The sequence below is a fragment of the Amphiprion ocellaris genome, chromosome 16 (assembly GCF_022539595.1).
Source record: "Amphiprion ocellaris isolate individual 3 ecotype Okinawa chromosome 16, ASM2253959v1, whole genome shotgun sequence".
Taxonomy (NCBI): domain Eukaryota; kingdom Metazoa; phylum Chordata; class Actinopteri; family Pomacentridae; genus Amphiprion; species Amphiprion ocellaris.
The window spans coordinates 21,628,152-21,647,834 of NC_072781.1; the positions used below are offsets into that span (position 1 = coordinate 21,628,152).

Genomic DNA, 19,683 nt, shown 5'->3' on the forward strand with positions numbered 1-19,683 from the left:
CACTACTTGGATCTACATTGATGAAAATTATATTTCAAGTCTGTGATAGAGGGACAATCATCTCCATTTTTGACTGTCTACACTGTGACGAAAAACATACTTACGCTCTATTAATTTCAAGTGTCTCAGCAGCATTTTGAGAAGCTGCAGTTAGGACTGCAAACAGTAGGAAAAATAACACACACCAGGATGAGCACAGTCTTTACATTTATTACATAGTAAAAAGTACATTTCCTTTCATTTATATGTATACTAATGCATCTCAAAAAAATTAGAACATCATGAAAAAGTTTAATATTTTCCAGCAGTTATTTTAAAAGTGAACATTTTTACATATTCTAGACTCACTATACACGGCTCATATCTCATAAAAAAAACAGAAATCCAGCATTTTAATTATCAAAATACTTAATTTGAAGTTTGACAAAAGTATTATTCAAACGGTATAAACACTGTGGATCTCTTGGTCTAGTTCAGTACACACAACCACAACAATGGAGAGGACTGCTGACTTGAAAGTTGTCCAGAAGACAATCATTGACACCTTCCACAAGGAGGACAGACCACAGAAGGTCATTGCTGAAAAGACTGGCTGTTGGCAGAGTGCTTTACCAAAGCATGTTAATGGAAAGTTGACTGGAAGTGTGGTATGAAAAGGTGCACAAGCAAAAATGATGATTCCAGCCTTGAGAAGATCGTCAACAAAAGTCGATTCAAGACATGGAAGAGCTTCGTTGGGACTGATGCTGGTGTCAGTGCATCAAGAGCCACCAAGCAAGGACGTCTTCAGGAAAGAAGTTTCAACTGTTGGATTCCTAATATCAAGCTACTCCTGAACCAGAGACAGTCAGGAGATCTTACCTGAGCTAAAGAGAGAAAGAACTAGACTGTTGCTCACTGTTTCAAAGTCAACTTCTCAGATGGAAGTACATATTTTTTTTGCAGATTATTTGGAAATCAAGGTTCTACAGTCTGGAGGAAGAGTGGAGAGGCTCAGAAGGTGTTTGAAGTCCAGTTTACTGTCTGCGATGATTTGGGGTGCCATGTCATCTACTGGCATTGATACACTGCGTTTTATCAAGTCCAAAGTCAATCCTGGAGATTTTAGAGAACTTCATGCTTCCATCTGCTGACAGGCTTTATGGAGGTACCAGTTTATTTTTCCAGCAAGACTTAACATCTTCCCACAGTGCCATAACTGCTATCAAATGGTTTGCTGGTCATTACATTGTTGTCATTACATTGTTGTCGTTGATTGGCCAGCCAACTCCTGAACCCAATAGAACCCCATACGTTTATTGTCAAGAGGCTGATCAGAAAAATCCGACTCAAAACTACAGATGAGCTGAAGGCTGCTATCAATGTAACGTGGGCTGTAGTTAAGGTGCTCCAATCAAGTATTGAGTGTATAAATTAACATACTTTTAAGGAGCTGGACATTTGTAAATACTTTTTGTGATAGTTTGGGACACTGGATTTCTGGTCTTTATGAGCTATAAGCCACAACCATCAAAAAAGAAAGGCTTAAAATATATTCCACTTCCACTTTATGTATAATGAATATAGAACATATGAAAGTTTATATCTTTTAGAATAAAGTTACAAGAAAACGTTTTCATGACGTTCTAATTTTTTGAGATGCATATATGTATATATAGGTGTGTGTGTGTGTGTGTGTGTGTGTGTGTGTGTGTGTGTGTATATATATATATATATATTCATACACACACTATATTCATGTAATTTCCTGTAAAAAGTCCTGTACAACAAATAAACACACAGCTTACATGTTGGTGGCTCCATAAGGCTGTACTGTTACCTGACTGACACACACTGTATCTATGTTGCCTGTACTGCAGTGGAAACATCCATCTCCTCTTCCCAAATTCAATAAATAACATGAAACATCACTGAGAGAATCCCAGGGCCACTTTGAATGGAGCTGAAAGGTGTATTAGTCAGTTTGCCAAAATACATGTTATTGTACACAAGGCACAATCAGCATGCAACAACATCAGCATGTCTACAGAAGCCAAGTGGAGCAGTTTTTACCACAACTGAATACTTACTGTTGAAGTGAAAATACCACTGAATATAGCATTTATATATTTTCCTTTGTAAACCATCCATCAGTGTTATGCAGTTTGAATTCCTCTCTGGTATGCTGGTGGTGATTTTAAGTTTTATTCTGTATTAAACTTTATTTAAAATATGGACATGTGCACAAGTGCCTTAAACCTGCATAAGCCTACTTCTGATCTGATCTGTTAACATAGTAAATATTTATGGGCGTTTATGGGCTCAGTTGCTAGTTTGGGTACTTTTTAAATACAGCATGGCGTTTATTTAGCAAATTATGATCCCATTTAGAGGACTGGTACCCCCTCCCTGCGACCCTAATGAGGACTAAGCGATGTACAGATAATGGATGGATTTAAGTACAAATGGGACAAAAAGATTATTGTGATGTTATGAGGGAAAAGCTAGAGTCTAGTGTAAATCCTGATGTTAGTCCTGTTCTCTGAGATGTGTGTTCTGCCACATATACCTGCAGAATAATCCAACCACATAAACTGAAATGGATGGCTTCCAAATTCAGATTTAAGAGATTTCAGTGTTACTTCACTTTTCAACGTCAAGTATTGCGTAGCAGTTAGAGTAAACGCTGAGGTGTTAAGTTACTGCTCTAATGTTTTCCATAGATTTCCTTGTGATATGAAAGAGATCTGTAAAGACTTCCTCCTCAGGCTCTGGGGATTAATCACATAGACTGACGTCCATAGCGAGTTACACGAACATGATCAAATAACATCAACACTCAGCTCTTTTAATGACTTATCATAGAGTAAGAGAGTCGCTGTAAGGAGCTCTGAGTGTCCTGCCGACAGATGCTGGTATCTACACTTTGAAATGTTGCGTGATGTCTCCAGCCCATCTGAGAAAGGCTTCACATGCACACGATTACTCTTTGTTAACTAGATTTCATAAGGCGCCCGGAATCACAGCCACTTCTTTTGTAAGCTATCGGGGACAAAAAGCTCATTAAGAACTAAAAAGACAGAAAATAATCAGTACAGCTCAGTGTCTCTGTGTTTGGCTATTCTCTGGAACATACCAACCACCACATCTATAAATAGTCATCTTTTCTATACAGGTCTGATTCAGACATTAATCCTTCAGTGGTGCCCTCTGGAACACCCAACTGAAGTCAAAGCTACAGAAGACCATGGCAAGCCGTTTTTACGTTAATGGGCTTCTCATTACTGATATCTGCATTTAAATCATGACTAATTGTAATTCCAGTTTTAGATATCTACAGTTTAATTCTGACTAGACATAAGTCTTCTTCAAGACATCTTAATTTCCCCTCAATTCAGCAACAACTGTACTCCCTTTAAGATCCGCAAAATGAAGTCTGAACAGGTCAGAATGATGTCGTGGGTAACTGGAATTCTGTCCCTGCTGAAATGTAATTACAGATATCATGAATTTGAGTTTTGACTTTGCAGATATTTAGGTCAGAAGCTATGAGGGTTTTGGATTTTCAAACATACTTTGGCACTTCAGCCGTTTTACTGGCATGTCTAGTTCTAGTAAATTTTGACCGCAAGTCTCTAATGGACGAAGCTCTTGTCATCCACAAAATCTTCCCAGCATTTATCTAACGATCTTTCACACCACAGCAGCGGCCATCACTTCTGTTGACACTCTTCAGACGCTTTGCTGGACCAACATTTAATGGGAAGCCTTGCATGAACAATTAGTGTAGTCATCATGGCATTTGCTGGCTCACAGTGGCTTGGGTGGTTAGCACTGTTGCCTTACAGCTAGAAGATCCCTGGTTTGCATCCCGGCCTTCCTTGGATCTTTCTGCATAGAGAGTGCATGTTTCTCCGGGTAATCCAGCTTCCTCCACAGTTCAAAAACATACTGAGGTCAATTGGTGATTCTAAATTGTCCGTAGGTGTGAATGTGATAGTTTGTCTATGTGTAGCCCTGTAATAGACTGGTGAGCTGTCCACTATAAGTCAACTGGGATAGGCTCCAGCCCCCCTGCGACCCTAATGAAGATTGTATAGAGAATAGATGGATGGACAATGGCATTTAAGATACATGCAGCAATTATTTTCAAGTCCAAACTAAATTACAGATGTTGCTAACTGTGGTTCTGACTGGCCAGAATGATGGTATAGATATGTGGGGAATGTAGTGTATCTATGACTAGTCAACATGATGTTGTTGATATCGCCTATTGAATGTTAAAATGGCTTGCCATAGAAATGCTGTTTAATCACCAATATGCAGTATCTAAAATCCCAACAATGTATTTGTGCGGTTCTTCACTGCCATTGTTTAATCTCCAGATTAATATAGAGCATGGCCATACAAGCAAAGCTAAGAGGTCAGCTTGAAGTTAAAATCTATGTGAAGGTCACCCTTCAGGTGAGAAGTGTGTTCCTCTTTCTTTTGAGAATTCAGCAATGATTTCATTAATGCTGCCGAGTCTACACGAACCCCTAAAGTCGTAACATTCTGGTCTGTTATACTACACTTGCTGTCCAGCCCACCATCAGGTTAATCCTGAATACATGATAACACCCTTACTTAAGAAAAGTGTTCACTCAGAGTCAGAATCATCAGAGGTGTTGGAAACTGTACTGTGCCCCATAGCTGGTGGTATTTGATCCTTTATTACCAACAGAACCTGTGGGCAGAGAAAAACCAACACCGAATAATTCCAATGAAGTATGGTGTGTGTATTAAAACCTAATGTGCCTCATTCCTCCATTCCATAGAGACCTATTGCTGTCCTCATATTTGTGTAATAAAAACTACACGACCTAGATGTTTTAGGAAATTATTGAGCCTTTTTAAGAGACAGAGCAACACAATATTGGTTTTAGTCTTTTGAATAGACTTTAAGACTAAGTAAAATACAGAATGTCATCAGACTTAAAATTTAAAGCCTTCCTTACCTTCCAAAGAATAAAAATTAGGTGGGGAAATGGTCATTTTTTTTATTGTATAAGTTTAAAATATACATAACGCAATGAGTTTAGAAGTAATGGATTCTACAAGTAAATTTTCCACAAGTGATATAACAAACTCTCCCCAGATTGCCAAAACCCAGTTCTCCCCCCCTCCCCAAAATGAGTGAGGACAGAATGGTGGCGCTCTCAGTGCTTTAGACCTGCTGAGATTTTGGAATTCACTGTGCCTCAATCACACTTTATATTTCTCCTAGAAAGAGTTTCATGCAATATTTTCTGTTCCAAATATCTAGTACATTGTCTCCCTTGAGTCATTTATCTAATGTATTATTAGAAGATAAACACAAAAATTGCACAAACAAAGCAGGGTGCTCCAGCAACTTGCTTTCTCAATGTCACCTGTTTAGGGGGATTTTTCCTGTAAATCAAAGAGGGTATAATTTATCTATGTTGTCCTGCCACAGAGTTCAGAGACCTGGTGACAAGCAGCAGTTAAAAGTAAGAGCTGGGTCCATTTGTTAAAGAGAGAGTAATGCAGCTGGAGGGCAGATGGAGTTCCCCTTACTTGACCTCGTCAGAGGGACTCGTAGGTCTGGGACCAGGCAGCAGCGGTACAGGGGATGTGGCTTCAATGAGGGCAGGGTTCAGGATGATTGGCAGGGACATGGGTGGGACTCCCACCTGCAGGGGAGAGGCGAGGGGCTGCAGGATGAGGGGGGACTGGCTCAAAGGTGAGGGAGCCTGGGTAGGAGATCCTGTTAACGGCACCGGCATGGGAGGAACTGAGGGTGGGATCGGAGACGACCGGTCTGATCCTACAAAACAAAACCACAGAGATCTTATTGCAGTTCACTCATTATTCCATCTTACTGGTTTTAACAGACGACATCACATCACACCTATCCTGGCTCCCCTCCACTGACTCCCTGTTCGTTTTAGAACTGATTTTAAGATATTACTGATCACTTTTAAAGCTCATTAGGGTCTCGCCCCTAAACTACATTTGTGATCTGTTGACCCTGTATGAGTCTGCTGGCAGCTTTAGATCCTCAGGTGGATCCTTCTGGTCGTTCCACAGTCAAGACTTAAATCTAAGGGAGACCGAGCTTTCTCCATCAGGACCCCTCAACTTTGGAATGACCTCCCTGAGGAGATAAGGACTGCAGAGTCAGTAACTTCTTTTAAACCCACTTTTATAGACTTTCTTTTATGTGAAGTTTAATTTTAGCTTGAATTAGTTTTAGCATTTTATTCTGTACTGTCTGTTTATTTTATATGCTCTCTATTGTTTTATTTTAAATTTAGCTGCCTAGTTCTTTGGTGTGATATCATCTGTAATTTTTTAATTCTCTAATTTTAATTTCTAACTTTTAACCCTTAATCTTATTCTTTCATTTTTAAACTGCTTAGTCCCCTTGTTTGATATGTGTGCTAACCTAGCTAATGATTCATTTAGTGCTAACCTAGCTAATGATTCATTTAACTTATTAGCATTTTTACTATTTTAATTGATTAGTCTTTCTTGTCTCCTGACGTCTTTCTTGATTGTCTGTGTTGCATGTTTTGACTGCCAAAGCACCTTCTGAATGTTGTTCTCAAGGGTGCTATAAAAATATAGGGAAAATGAACCAATTCTAAGTTAAATCTTATTATATTTTAAAACCACTTTGTCCTACATGTCTAATAAAAAACATGAAAAGCAAAACATTTTTAAACTAACATTATAACTTTATTATCTCATACAAAAGACACTTTTGAGTTCTCTCTATGTCTACGAATGGCCGTGCTTTGGTCATGGATTTTTACACTGCAGTAAAAAAAAAAAAAAAAAAAGAGCCCATAGGGAAGAAAAATGTGTCAGAGCCAAAAAAATAAAAAATAAAAATGCCCATAAATTGCTTGTGGTTTAGAGATTTAAATCATACTTTCAAACTGAGTACAGGATTTTACTGTATTATTTTATTTTATTTCTCATTTACTTATTGATCAGTAAATTCCAATCATCAGTTGGTAGCTATCAGAATTCAAATTAGCTCCAACAACATCCATAAAACACATCATGTTAGTGGCTACGACAGAGAACTTTAACATTATTTACATTAAATTTGGTTTGGCTGAATTACAGTGTCTTGCGTAAATTCCTGTGTGTGCAAAGATTTAATGGAAGACGGGAAAACTTTAGAGTTTTTACCGTTGGCACTGGTTGGTTGAAGCTCATGGGGTGATGCTGGCCTGCTGGAGGTCTGAGCCTCTGCTGGAACTGGGACAGGGGAGGGGGGCTGGGCAGGTGGTAGGGACACCTGAGGGGATGGAGGCCGGCCTGCTGGGAGTATTGGCTGCACAGGCTCTGCAGGTACTGGATCTATAAACATGAGAAATGTATTAAGCTTCTAATACCACAACAAACTAATATGCACATGTTGTCATGATATGAAGTCAAGCTGCTTCAACCAACTTCATGTCGTGTGAGATGCACAGTGCTTTGTACCTTGTATGACAGTCTGTTTGAACAGCTCCTCCCTCAGGTTAGGCAGGAAGCAGACAATTCGTTCCCAGGTGATTTCCCACAGGTCTGAGTATCCTGTCTTGGAGTCAGCACTGTGGAAGATCCCTGCTGTGTCCATCACCAGCAGCATGTTCTTTAGAGACTCTGGGATTGCCTCCAGCTGCACATAAAATACAAGCAAGTCAAAGAGTAAGTCTTACCACATGAGCCTCAGATTCTGCAAATTCCTTTTTGTTCCAAGTCTGCTGCTTTTGACCATTTTTGATGACTTTAAGGATTACATGTTTTTTTTTATGTATTGAACACACCTTCCTAACATTCACATATACTGTACATTATTTTCCAACTTAACAAAGCAGCAGACAAAAGAAGGATGGTTGTTTATTTGCTTTAGGTGGAAAAACATGACTTTGATATGCACATGTAAATTAAGGCATCAGTTGTGCAGATGGTGCTGCACAAAAGTGTCTTATTTTCATTAAGCAAACACAATCAAATGTGTCATAAAATGATTTTCACACTAAATTTTATTTTTTATTTAGGTTTTTTCGCTCTTCACTGCATTCTGGACAACTGATAAGAAGACCCAGTTTGTGAGAAAGAACTCGAGGATAGGAAACACTTTTGCTCTTGTCCTGTTAGCAAAGTTCCCTCTCATATATATCAAATACTTTTAAATACCACACTCTCGTGTGTATCATATCTACACTACCGTTCAAAAGTTTGGGGTCACCCAGACAATTTAATGTTGAAATTAAAACTCGTACTTTTATTCATGTGCTAACATAATTGCACAAGGGTTTTCTAATCATCAATGAGCCTTTCAACACCATTAGCTAACACAATGTAGCATTAGAACACCGGAGTGATGGTTGCTGGAAATGTTCCTCTGGACCCCTATGTACATATTCCATTAAAAATCAGCCATTTCCACCTAGAATAATCATTTACCACATCAACCATGTCTAGACTGTATTTCTGATTCATTTAATGTTATCTTAATTTAAAAAAAAAAAAAAAAAAAAGCTTTTCTTTAAAAAAAAAGAAGACATTTCTAAGTGACCCCAAATTTCTGAACGGTAGTGCATTTCAGCAGAAAAATAACTGACTGTCGTCTATTCAGCTAGAATAGTCATTTACGACATTAACAATGTCTAGACTAGATTTCTGATTAATTCGAAGTTATCTTCATTGAAAAAAAAATGCTTTTCTTTCAAAAATAAGGACATTTTTAAGTGACCCCAAACCTTTAAATGGTAGTGTATCAGTCATAGATTTTCACTCTTGTGTCGTCTCGTTTCATTTTTTTGGTCTAACACTCGGCATTTTTCAGGCTATCCTTTTGAGCTTATCATTCTTGGCAGACAGATTTTTTTCTCTGGTTCAGTTCTGCAGTAAAGACATCAGGACACTTGAAAGCCATGAATTGATTGCCTTTGTGACAGCAAAACAAGCACCACAAACCTTTAGAAACCTCTGTGGCAAACTGGTGGTAAATTGGACTAGCAAAACGCTGTTTAGGGAGACAGATTCAGGAAGATTCTGACAGACTCTACAGATGGCCTGATGTTGTCAACAAGTTGTTGTCTAATCAATCATGTTTTTAGACTTGATTTCCAAAAAATATGTAAATCATATTTTGGTTATTATAGTACTCATGACATTATTTTAAACGCATCTTCACTTTCCTTTTAGTGTCAAAAACTGTATCATTTAGCTTTAATCACATTACATTTTTATAAAAATGTGTATTATCACTATCCTCACCAGTAAGTCACTGGATCCTGCATGCATGTACTTGTCCATGAAATCCAGAATGGTGAGCCAGAGGGCGGCAAAGGTTGGGAGGGACAGCAGGGGAGAGAGGTGCTGGAGGAAAACCTGGGAAAACAGGGAAAAAAAAAACTCCCACATCACCCACAGCTGCTACCAGAAGAATAAGCACTGTTCAACCTTAATTGTGGGCTGCATAGTGGCTCTGTGGTTAGCACTGTAGCTAGAAGGTCCCTGGTTCGCGTCCCGGCCTGGGCCTGGGATCTTTCTGCATAGTTTCCATGTTCTCCCTGTGCATGCATGGGTTTTCTTCAGGTATTCCGCCTTCTTCCAAAAAACATGCTGAGGTTAATTGGTAACTTTAAATTGTCAGTACGTTTGAATGTGAGTGTGATTATTTGTCTCTGTGTAGTCCTGTGATAGACTGGTGACTTGTCCAGGGTTTCCCCTGCCTTCACCCTATATCAGCTGGGATAGACTCCAGCCCCACATGACCCTAATGAGGATTAAGCTGTATAGAGATAATGGATGGGTGGAAGAATGGAGGAACTTAACTTGATACAGTTTTAGATACAGTTTCAGTGGAACAGTCTAGCACAAGAACAGACTTTAAGCATGAACAGTTTACAGATGATGACGTATGTTATTGTTAGGAGGGACAATATAAAAACTATTCCCCAATCTGCCAGCTGTAAATGTTTATTTGATTTTAAAGAGATACTCTCTGGCTCACTGACTCACACTTCTTGTTGTAATTCTGTATTGCAGTGTAAATATTCAGGTGTGCTCTCCTTTATTCACCATTAAAACAGTGTTTTGAGTAAGGGGTGCCTCTCAGATCTCATGTTTGTGTTACCCCATTGACTCCATCATAAAGATATGATTAATGAAGTATCCAGGAAACCATGGCCAAGAGTAAGATCCATGTTGTGAAAAACAGAAAAATGTCTATGCATGTTCTCTTATTACCTCCCGATGAATGACCACCTTATCGCGGTGGAGGGGTTTGAGTGTCCCTGTGATCCTGGGAGCTATGTTGTCTGGGGCAATAGCCCCTGGTAGGGTCTCCCAAGGCAAATTGGTCCCAGGGGAGGAACCAGGCAAAGAGGGATTCAGAAAACCCTGATGACAGCACTCAAGAAGAAAGCCGCTATCTCACCCAGACTAGGGAAACCGGGGCCTCTCCCTGGAGCCAGGTCTGGGGGGGAGCTCGTCAGAGAGCACCTGGCCGAGTCTTGGGGTCCCGTGGAGCTCGGTCGGGCACAGCCCAAAAAAATAACACAGGGTCACCTGTGGGCCCACCACCCACCAGGCAGGAAATCAGGGTCGGGTGCTATGCCAACCAGGCAGTAGGCAGGAGCGGGCGTCTAGGCGCACTGCCCCCTGGTGGCGTAGACTAGCTTTGGGGATGTAGAATGTCACCTCACTGGCGGGGCAAGAACCCGAGCTGGTGCGGGAGGTGGAGCGATACCGGCTAGATATAGTTGGGCTCACCTCCATGCACAGCAAGGGTTCCGGAACCAGAATCCTGGACAGGAGTTAGCCTCTCTCCTTTTCCAGAGTTGCCCAGGGTGAGAGGCATCGGGTGGGTGTGGGGATACTCACAAGCCCCCAGCTGAGCGCCGCTTTGTTGGAGTTCTCCCTGGAAAATGAGTGGGTCGCCTCTCTGCAACTTCGTGTTACGGAGGGGAAAACTCTGACTGTTGTTTGTGCTTATGCTCCGAACAGCAGTTCGGAGTACTCGGCCTTCTTGGAGTCTCTGGGTGGTGTCCTGGAAGGGATACCGCCTGGGGACTCCATAGTTCTCCTGGGGGACTTCAACGCTCACGTGGGGAATGACGGAGAAACCTGGAGAGGGGTGATTGGGAGGAACGGTCTGCCCGATCTGAATCCAAGTGGTGTTTTGTTAATGGACTTCTGTGCTAGTCATGGATTGGCCATAACAAACACCATGTTCGAGCATAAGGTTGCTCATAAGTGTAACTGGTACCAGAGCACCTTAGGTCAAAGGTCGATGACCGACTTCATAGTCGTATCATCAGACCTGTGGCCGTATGTCTTGGACACTCGGGTGAAGAGAGGAGCAGAGCTCTCAAATGATCTGTGGCGAGTTGGATCCGGTGGCAGGGAAGGCTGCCGGACAGACCTGGCAAACCCAAACGTGTAGTGAGGGTGAACTGGGAACGTCAGGTGGAGGACCCTGTCCGTGAGGTTTTCAACTCCCACCCCCGGAAGAGTTTCTCCTGCATCCCGGGGGAGGTTGGGGACATGGAATCTGAGTGGGCCATGTTCAAAGCCTCCATTGCAGAAGCGGCTGTTAGGGGCTGTGGCCTGAAGGTCACTGGTGCCTGTCACGGCGGCAACCCAAGAACCCGCTGGTGGACACCGGCGGTGAGGGAAGCCGTCAGGCTGAAGAAAGAGGCCTTTCAGGCTTGGCTTGCTCAGGGGTCTCCTGAAGAAGCCAACGGGTACCGGTTGGCCAAAAGGGCGGCAGCTGCGGCAGGCGCGGAAGCAAAAACTCAGGTGTGGGAGGAGTTCGAGGAGGCTATGGAGAAGGACTTTCGGTTGGCCTCAAGGAGGTTCTGGCAAACCGTCCGACGCCTCAGGAAGGGGAGGCAGGGTTTTGCTCAGGCTGCGTACAGTCGGGGTGGAGAACTGCTGACACGTACTGAGGATATTGTGGGGCAGTGGAAAGAGCACTTTGAGGAACTCCTGAACCCGGTAAACATGTCCTCTGTGGGGGAGGCGGAGCCTGAAGACTCGGGGGAATCTTCGTCCATATCCGTGGCAGAGGTCGCCAAGGTAGTTAAGAAGCTCCTTGGTGGTAAGGCACCAGGTGTGGATGAGATCCGCCCTGACATGCTGAAGGCTCTCGACATTGTTGGACTGTCTTGGTTGACACGTCTCTACAGTGTCACATGGACATCGGGTACAGTACCTGTAGGGTGGTAGACCGGGGTGGTGCTCCCCATTTTCAAAAAGGGTGACCGGAGAGTGTGCTCCAACTACTGGGGTATCACACTTCTCAGCCTCCCCGGCAAAGTTTACTCTGGGGTGCTGGAAGGGAGGCTCCGACCAATTGTCGAACCTCGGATTCAGAAGGAGAAATGCGGATTCCGTCCCGGTTATGGAACAGTGGACCAGCTCTTTACTCTTGCGGAGCTGCTGAGGGGGTCATGGGATCTGTGGATCTGGAGAAGGCTTACGACCGTGTCCTCCGAGGGGCTCTGTGGGAGGCACTGCTGAAATATGGGGCACCGGGCTTGCTGATACGAGTCATTCGGTCCCTGTACAATCAAAGTGAGAGCTGTGTCCGCACACTCGGCACAAAGTCAAACTTGTTTCCGGTGGGTGTTGGACTCCACCAGGGCTGTCCCTCGTCTCCAATCCTGTTCGTGGTGTTCATGGACGGGATCTCAAGGCGCAGCCGGGGTGAGGAGGGTGTCTGGTTTGGAGACTTAAGGATTGCATCTCTGCTTTTTGCAGATGATGTGGTTCTGTTGGATTCCTCACATCATCATGACCTTTGGCACACACTAGAGCGGTTTGCAGCCGAGTGTGAAGCGGCGGGGATACGGATCAGCACCTCCAAGTCCGAGGCCATGGTCCTCTGCCGGAAACCGGTGGATTGCTCCCTCTGGGTTGGGGGGGAGTTGCTTCCCCAAGCGAAGGAGTTCGAGTATCTCGGGATCTTGTTCACGAGTGATGGGAAAATGGAGGGTGAGATGGACAGGTGGATTGGTGCAGCGTCAGCAGTAATGCGGGTGTTGCATCGAACTGTCGTGGTGAAGGGGGAGCTGAGCCATAAGGCAAAGCTCTCAATTTACCAGTCCATCTACGTCCCAACCCTCACCTATGGTCATGAGCTCTGGGTAGTGACCGAAAAAGCAAGATTGCGGATACAAGCGGCTGAAATGAGCTTCCTCCGTAGAGTGGCTGGGCTCAACCTTAGAGATAGGGAGAGAAGTTGAGACATCCGGAGGGAGCTCGGAGTAGAGTCGCTGCTCCTTCGCATTGAAAGGAGCCAGCTGAGGTGGTTTGGCCATCTGATTCGGATGCCTCCGGGGAGACTTCCTCTGGAGGTTTTCCGAACACGTCCGCACGTTGGAGGGATTATATATCTCATCTGGCCTGGGAACGCCTCGGTATCCCCCAGGAAGAGCTGGAAAGCGTCGCTGGGGGGAGGGACATCTGGAGTGACCTGCTTCGCCTGCTGCCTCCGCGACCCAGCCCCAGATAAGCGGAAGACAATGGACGGATGGATGTTCTCTTATTAACAATGTGCTACCGTTGATAGCATACTGGGACTCTAATCATCACTTAAAGACAACACACACGATTGTTTCACAGCAGAGAGCAACAAAGAAGATCCTATTCAGAAAAGCATGCTTGAAAATGTTTAAATCAGAAATTAATAACAAACATCAACTGTACTATAAATGTCTGTTGGCAGTGAGTGCTGCTTTGAACCTTGGACAGAAGCGTGCAGGCTCTCATTCTGGTCTCCTCCATTCCTCCCACATCTGCTGGGCTGATGTTGTCAAGCAGCTTAGTGAGCAGAGGGAAAAGCACCTACAACACACATTGAAGCACACATGTATACACACACTATATCAGCTAGTCTGTGGATGATGTGAAAAAATAACAACTTTAAAATGACAAAGGTGCAATCCAAGTCTTGAAACTTCAAATAAACAGTATAAAGAAGAAGTTCAGTGACTGCACAACATTATTAGCTTTCCTGACCTGCTGTGTATTTGCTACCAGACAGAGGGCTTTATATTAAGTACAGACATGTAGCTTCTCCTCCCTTTTCATACCTTGTTAAAGCAAGACTCCCACTCAGTTGCATCAAGTGTCTGCAGATCATGGACAAGCAGTGCTCTTTGGAGGTAGGTGAGGGCCTGCATGCGGACCTGTCGTCTGGCATCACAACACAGCCAAGCAATGCCTGTAGAGGACAACAACAAAAAGCAACGAAGCCAAAATTATCTGCGGAGAAGACTTGCATTTACCTGAAAATTGTTATTCACGAATACTCCAGCTCTAAACATATTTGATCGCAATTCTTAAAAAACTAAGTTTCAAAAAAAATTTCAAAGTGTGTTTGGCCAATATGTCATTACCTAATTTTTCAATCACACAAACCTAATTATGGCCTTTGAACTTCCAAAATGTTGTTCTTTATATTTAAAATCCCTTTATTAATCCCTTATTTTTATACAGTCCTGTTGCAAGAAAATGCCAGTTGTGTTTTAATGTCAGCAATAAATATAATTCACAAGCACATCAGGATATGTAGAGGTGGTAACCTTTGGAGAAAAAAAAGAGCTATATTCAAGCTCAGCCTTGTTTTATAGTAGCAGTTATCAGTTTTATAAAATACTGTAAATGCACTTGAACTGAGGATTACCACCTCAAGGTTGTTTGCCTCCACCAACCAATACAACTGCAGTTTATATCCATGTCTGTGCAGATTCATATACACACGTGGACAAAATTGTTGGTACCCCTCGGTTAATGAAAGAAAAACCCACAATGCTCACAGAAAAAATTTGAATCTGACAAAAGTAATAATAAATAAAAATTCTATGAAAATTAACCAATGAAAATCAACAGGACAGAATTCAACAGGTTCAACAAAATTATTTAAAAAAAAATAGCCTCATGAAACAGGCCTGGACAAAAATGATGGTACCCTAGAAAAGACTGAAAATAATGTGACCATAGGGACATGTTCAATCAAGTTCTGCGCTCCTCCTCACGTCACACTAAAATGTTGATTTGCATAAACAACCAAGTATCCAATACATTTTGTCGTATTAGATATTTGTGGGAAATATTGTCATAATCAGCTTAAAAATTCTTGAGTCACGGCCAACGATGTGAGATCACAGTAACCTTTAGCTTTGACTGCCAAATTCTACTCAGCTCATTGAGTGGACGTTTCTGCTAAATCTGAAGAAATTGCTTCCAGAAGTACCGTAATTTCTGGACTATTGAGCGCACCTGAATATAAGCCGCACCCACTAAATTTAAAAAGAAAAAAAGTTTTGTACATATATAAGCCGCACCTGACTATAAGCCGCAGGTGTCCACATTGTAACATGAGACATTTACACAGAATGATTTTTTTTTTTTTTTTTTTTACTACTTTTAATCAAATACATGCTTTTTTTCCGAACAGTGCCTGTAACACGGCAGTAATTTGAGCTGCAAACTCTCACGCTTTAGCCGTGAGACACACGCAGGACCTTAGAGTGAGATTTGGTGTAGGATGGAAAATGCGGACCAGATTTTCACAAACCTGGCGTTCTCTGGAGTAAAAACGCGAATTGGATTTCCCCAAAGGTGACTGAGTTGAGTGACACGCAACTAATTCAGTCCCTTCACACGCTCTCACGCCACACTCCCAATATCACACGGGCAAAAAAAAAAAAAAAAAAAAAAAAAAGTTCAACTTTGCTGTTATGGGAATATGTAACCTTTGGGGAAATCCAGTTCGTGTTTTTACTTCAGAGAACGCCAGGTCTGTGAAAATCCTGTCTGCATTTTCCGTCCTACACCAAATCTCACTCTAAGGTCTGGTCACAAGTTGGCACTTGGCAGCCCCTTCTTCGACAAGCAGATTGGTTGCCTTTAAGCTGTGTTACCGATCCGATTCTGCCGGCCGCCGAACCGTGGCTAGGCAGCCTCGGGTAGCGCTAGCCCGCTTAGCCTAGCGCGGCTCATTAATTGTAACAGCCAATATAAGTCCGGACAAACTTTGCAGGGGAAGAACGAGGCACTTTATTGAACCAGCAGCAACTGTCCACACTTACAGTTCTCACACACACACACACACACACACACACACACACACACACACACACACACACACACACACACACACACACACACACACACACACACACACACACACACACACACACACACACACACACACACACACACACACACACACACACACACACACCGCAACCTGCCTAGGTTAAAGGAGAGCAGGCTTGGCCTGCAACAGCTGCATCATACGCATTTCTTCGTGTTTTCCATGATGAGGGTGTGTGCATGAAATTCAAAATGATGATCTGAAGAATTTATTGTGTTTGATTTAATTCGAACAGTTTCATTGGTCCACTGTGACCTGTTCGGTAATTTTATTGGTCTGACGTGGCAAAGCTAAATGTATTGACTGCATGAAGCTCGCACGTAAAAATCTATACATTAGCCACATCGTTGTATAAGCCGCAGGGTTCAAAGCGTGAGAAAAAAGTAGCGGCTCATAGTTCGGAAAGTACGGTACCTGAGGTATTACAGTCATGATAATGGCCACAGCAGTCGCTAGTGCAGAGACATGATGACACAAAATGAACCTTAAATGACATTATATGATTCATTCGCATACTTTAAAAAGCTGTAGTGGACTGCACCTATTGTCTGTCTCCTGTATGCTGTGACGCTGTCCTACCTTGCAGCAGGGGACACCAGCAGCTGGTCCACAGAGTTTGGGAGTCAGCCTCGATCTTCCTCCCTGAAGCCTCCAGATGGCGCTGTTCCTCTGCCCAGGAGCTGTAGATGCTGGCAGCCCGGGTGTGCAGGGTGTGCATCAGGTCTAACAGCTGCACCACCAGACACTATTGTTAACATTAACATATTCCTTAATATGTACAGCAAAAGTATCATGTCTGGGGTCATGACAAGATCTATTGTGAAAGTTCTTTGTAAATCTGTGTCATTAAACTGATCCATTCAGGTAATACTGGATATTACACAGATATTACACTATGCAACTGAATACCTGTAGCTTTAATGGTAAAAAACTAGCAAATGTACAGAACAGCCAGAGAACTTAATCATACTTAAAACAAGACTAGAAATCTACATCATGATTTCATTTCCAGCAGGACAAAATTTCAGGAGCAGATTAGTTTGTAAGCATGCATCAAAACAAACACTGACTAATTGTTCCATCAGTATTATTTTAATTTGCTCATAAGTATGTTGTTGGGAGTACGGGTATCAGCTGGCTGGCTCTGTGCCAAAAATCAAAATTTCTCCTCCCAAAGTTTTACCTTGTTTATTAAATCGCAACAAAAATTTGCTCCCCCTGCTTCCTGTCTTTGCATTAAGCTAACCTCACTAGGTTCTTTGCATATTTACCAAAATATGCAGTCTAAATGAATGCAGTCAGCTGCCGCTGTCGAAAGAGCCTGACATTTACGAAAGTAAATTTACAATGAGTGTGGAGGACAGTGGCATGCGAAAGGAAACTCAAATAAACATATGCTAGTAGTACACTTTTACGCTGCATTCTCACTCACCAATCACCATACCAAATACATGGGACAAATGAGACAGGGGTAATGTTAAGTTTACAGACTGCCATGATTTGAAATGCTGCAGTACTTCACTCCACATAAGAGCGGTAAGGAAAGCTTCACTTTGCAACATTTTTATTACAGTTTCAATATTAAGATATGCCTGTCCTAAAAGCTTTCTTGGGGCCCAAAGCTCTGATTCCCCAAAAACATCTTGATGCCACAACCACCTTAGCCTCAGATGGGGGGATTTCAGTGCGACAGTCAACTGCTCACTCATACTGATAGCATTGATAAGAAACATTTGAGTGGAAAAAAGCATGCTTTTGGGAACGCTGGGCTCAAAATAAGGTAGAAGGGTAAAGAGGGAAGGTGTACTTACGTCCTGACTAACCTGTAATGACACCGTGTGGTAGCTGGCTGGGACACCTTCGTCCTCCTCATCATCGCTGTGGGAACGTGATGGGCGTTGGCTGGATGCCCGGCTGCCGCCTCTTCTTGTGCCGCCTCCACTGTCCTTTTCCCGGCCCCCTGCCTTCTTCCTCATCCGGGACTTTGAGGAGTCATATTTGTGGCACTTCTTCTTGTCATGGTTCCGGTAACCTGAGAAAGAAAATTGTTGACAATAAAAAATTTGATTTATCTAAAACTAGATGCAGAGGTAGTTTTTATCTGGTGGGTTGCATCAAAAAAAGGGGAGGTGCATCAGTTCAGGAAGATTTGCAGACAACAAGGATTCCTGCAGGCATTTGCTTAGGTTTTTTGTTTCATTGGCAGTTGGATTACATTCTGCACAGCTGTAAGCTTTGAAATGCTTTTACACCAAAACTATATTATACATAAAGGAGTACTGAAAAAAGGAGAAATCTCAACTTGACCTATAGAATGACTGAATCAGACTTAGTAATTCATCCATCCATTATCTGTATAACACCGTATTGTTGTACATTCCACAATACAACCACTTGAGAGAGGAATATCCCATTTTGTGTAAATGCAAGAATGCAAGTATGATGTATAAACAGTAAAAGTTTGTTTCTTGTTATTACAGTAAAACAAAAGTTCTATGTAAATTATAAGCCTGTTTTAGAGTGTTTTACATTGAGTTAAATGACTGCTGTAGAACTTCAGTCTTTCTGAGCTGAAGCCATCCAGGTCATTATCATAGGCTGAATGAAATATGCTCAGCCACCGCAGAGCTACCAGACCAGTGGTTACAGACCACAGTACTACACACCAGTTTGCAATCATTTTTAGACTTTTTTTGCATCGTATTTTTTGTCAGTAATTTTTCTCTTCATCTTAGCCTCTCTAATATTTAGTAAATGAAGTATTAAGAATTAATTTCAATGTCTCACCTCCATTTAGGCTGGCCTCCACAAACACTCGTATAGCTCTAACACACAGTTCAAAGTTGTCAGGGGTGACGTGGGCGGCATCACGGACAATGAAGGACAGCGTTTCCACACACTTGATGAGAGACTTTGTGTCATGGTGGCCCAGGTCCTGGCCTAGCGTCAGACTGTACTGGTTGACCAGTGGGTGAGTCAGCTGAGCTTTAGAGCTTACTAGGGGAGTCTTACTCATCTCCAGGTCATCTTTTCCAACCTTGAAAACAACACAAATCACAGGAGTAAGAGCATGTATCAGAATACGATGCTCTGCTTAGAACTTCAATCTTTTATATTATATACATAAAAAAGAAATTAAAAGAAATACATTTCTTTTAATGTATTTCACTCTGAGATCTCTGATCACTTATTGCCTTAACTGTATTTTTAAAGGTTCTAAACAAATGTTAAAGTACCGTATTGGTTTACATAACTTATTACTTCATACAACTTAAAGTATCACTGCTTGTGTGTGCCTATCCCTTAATGTGACCAGTCATTTCAGACTTCTATCGTGTTGAGAGTGGAAAGAAATGCTACTGGTCCGACCGAGTAAGCAACATGAAGCCAACACATTAGACTGCCGTCAGATTTATGGAATGGAGTGCTTGTCTGAAAGGGGTTCTATGTGATGCTAAACATATATGACTTAGTATGTTTCAAAGACTCCAAGTCTGCAATATAACAGCACACCTTGTTTGTGT

At 42.3% G+C, this 19,683-nt stretch overlaps 1 protein-coding gene across 9 annotated transcripts in view; it reads right to left on the reverse strand.

Moving 5' to 3' along the window:
• Nucleotides 1-190: 190 nt before the first annotated feature.
• Nucleotides 191-19,683, reverse strand: part of gbf1 (golgi brefeldin A resistant guanine nucleotide exchange factor 1) — a 92,346-nt gene continuing 72,853 nt past the window's right edge. For 3 of the 9 annotated variants that reach the window (XM_055018964.1, XM_055018962.1, XM_055018965.1), the window contains 9 exons: nucleotides 18,947-19,196; nucleotides 17,971-18,191; nucleotides 16,739-16,904; nucleotides 14,091-14,221; nucleotides 13,741-13,842; nucleotides 9,265-9,378; nucleotides 7,480-7,657; nucleotides 7,183-7,353; nucleotides 191-5,806 (listed from right to left, as the gene is read on the reverse strand). In XM_055018964.1, coding sequence (XP_054874939.1) covers nucleotides 5,553-5,806; nucleotides 7,183-7,353; nucleotides 7,480-7,657; nucleotides 9,265-9,378; nucleotides 13,741-13,842; nucleotides 14,091-14,221; nucleotides 16,739-16,904; nucleotides 17,971-18,191; nucleotides 18,947-19,196 — 1,587 coding nt within the window. In that variant the 3' untranslated portion in view covers nucleotides 191-5,552. The remainder of the gene's footprint in view (nucleotides 5,807-7,182; nucleotides 7,354-7,479; nucleotides 7,658-9,264; nucleotides 9,379-13,740; nucleotides 13,843-14,090; nucleotides 14,222-16,738; nucleotides 16,905-17,970; nucleotides 18,192-18,946; nucleotides 19,197-19,683) is intronic. The other 6 variants (XM_035942267.2, XM_023296155.3, XM_023296123.3 and 3 more) reach the window with 3 other exon arrangements.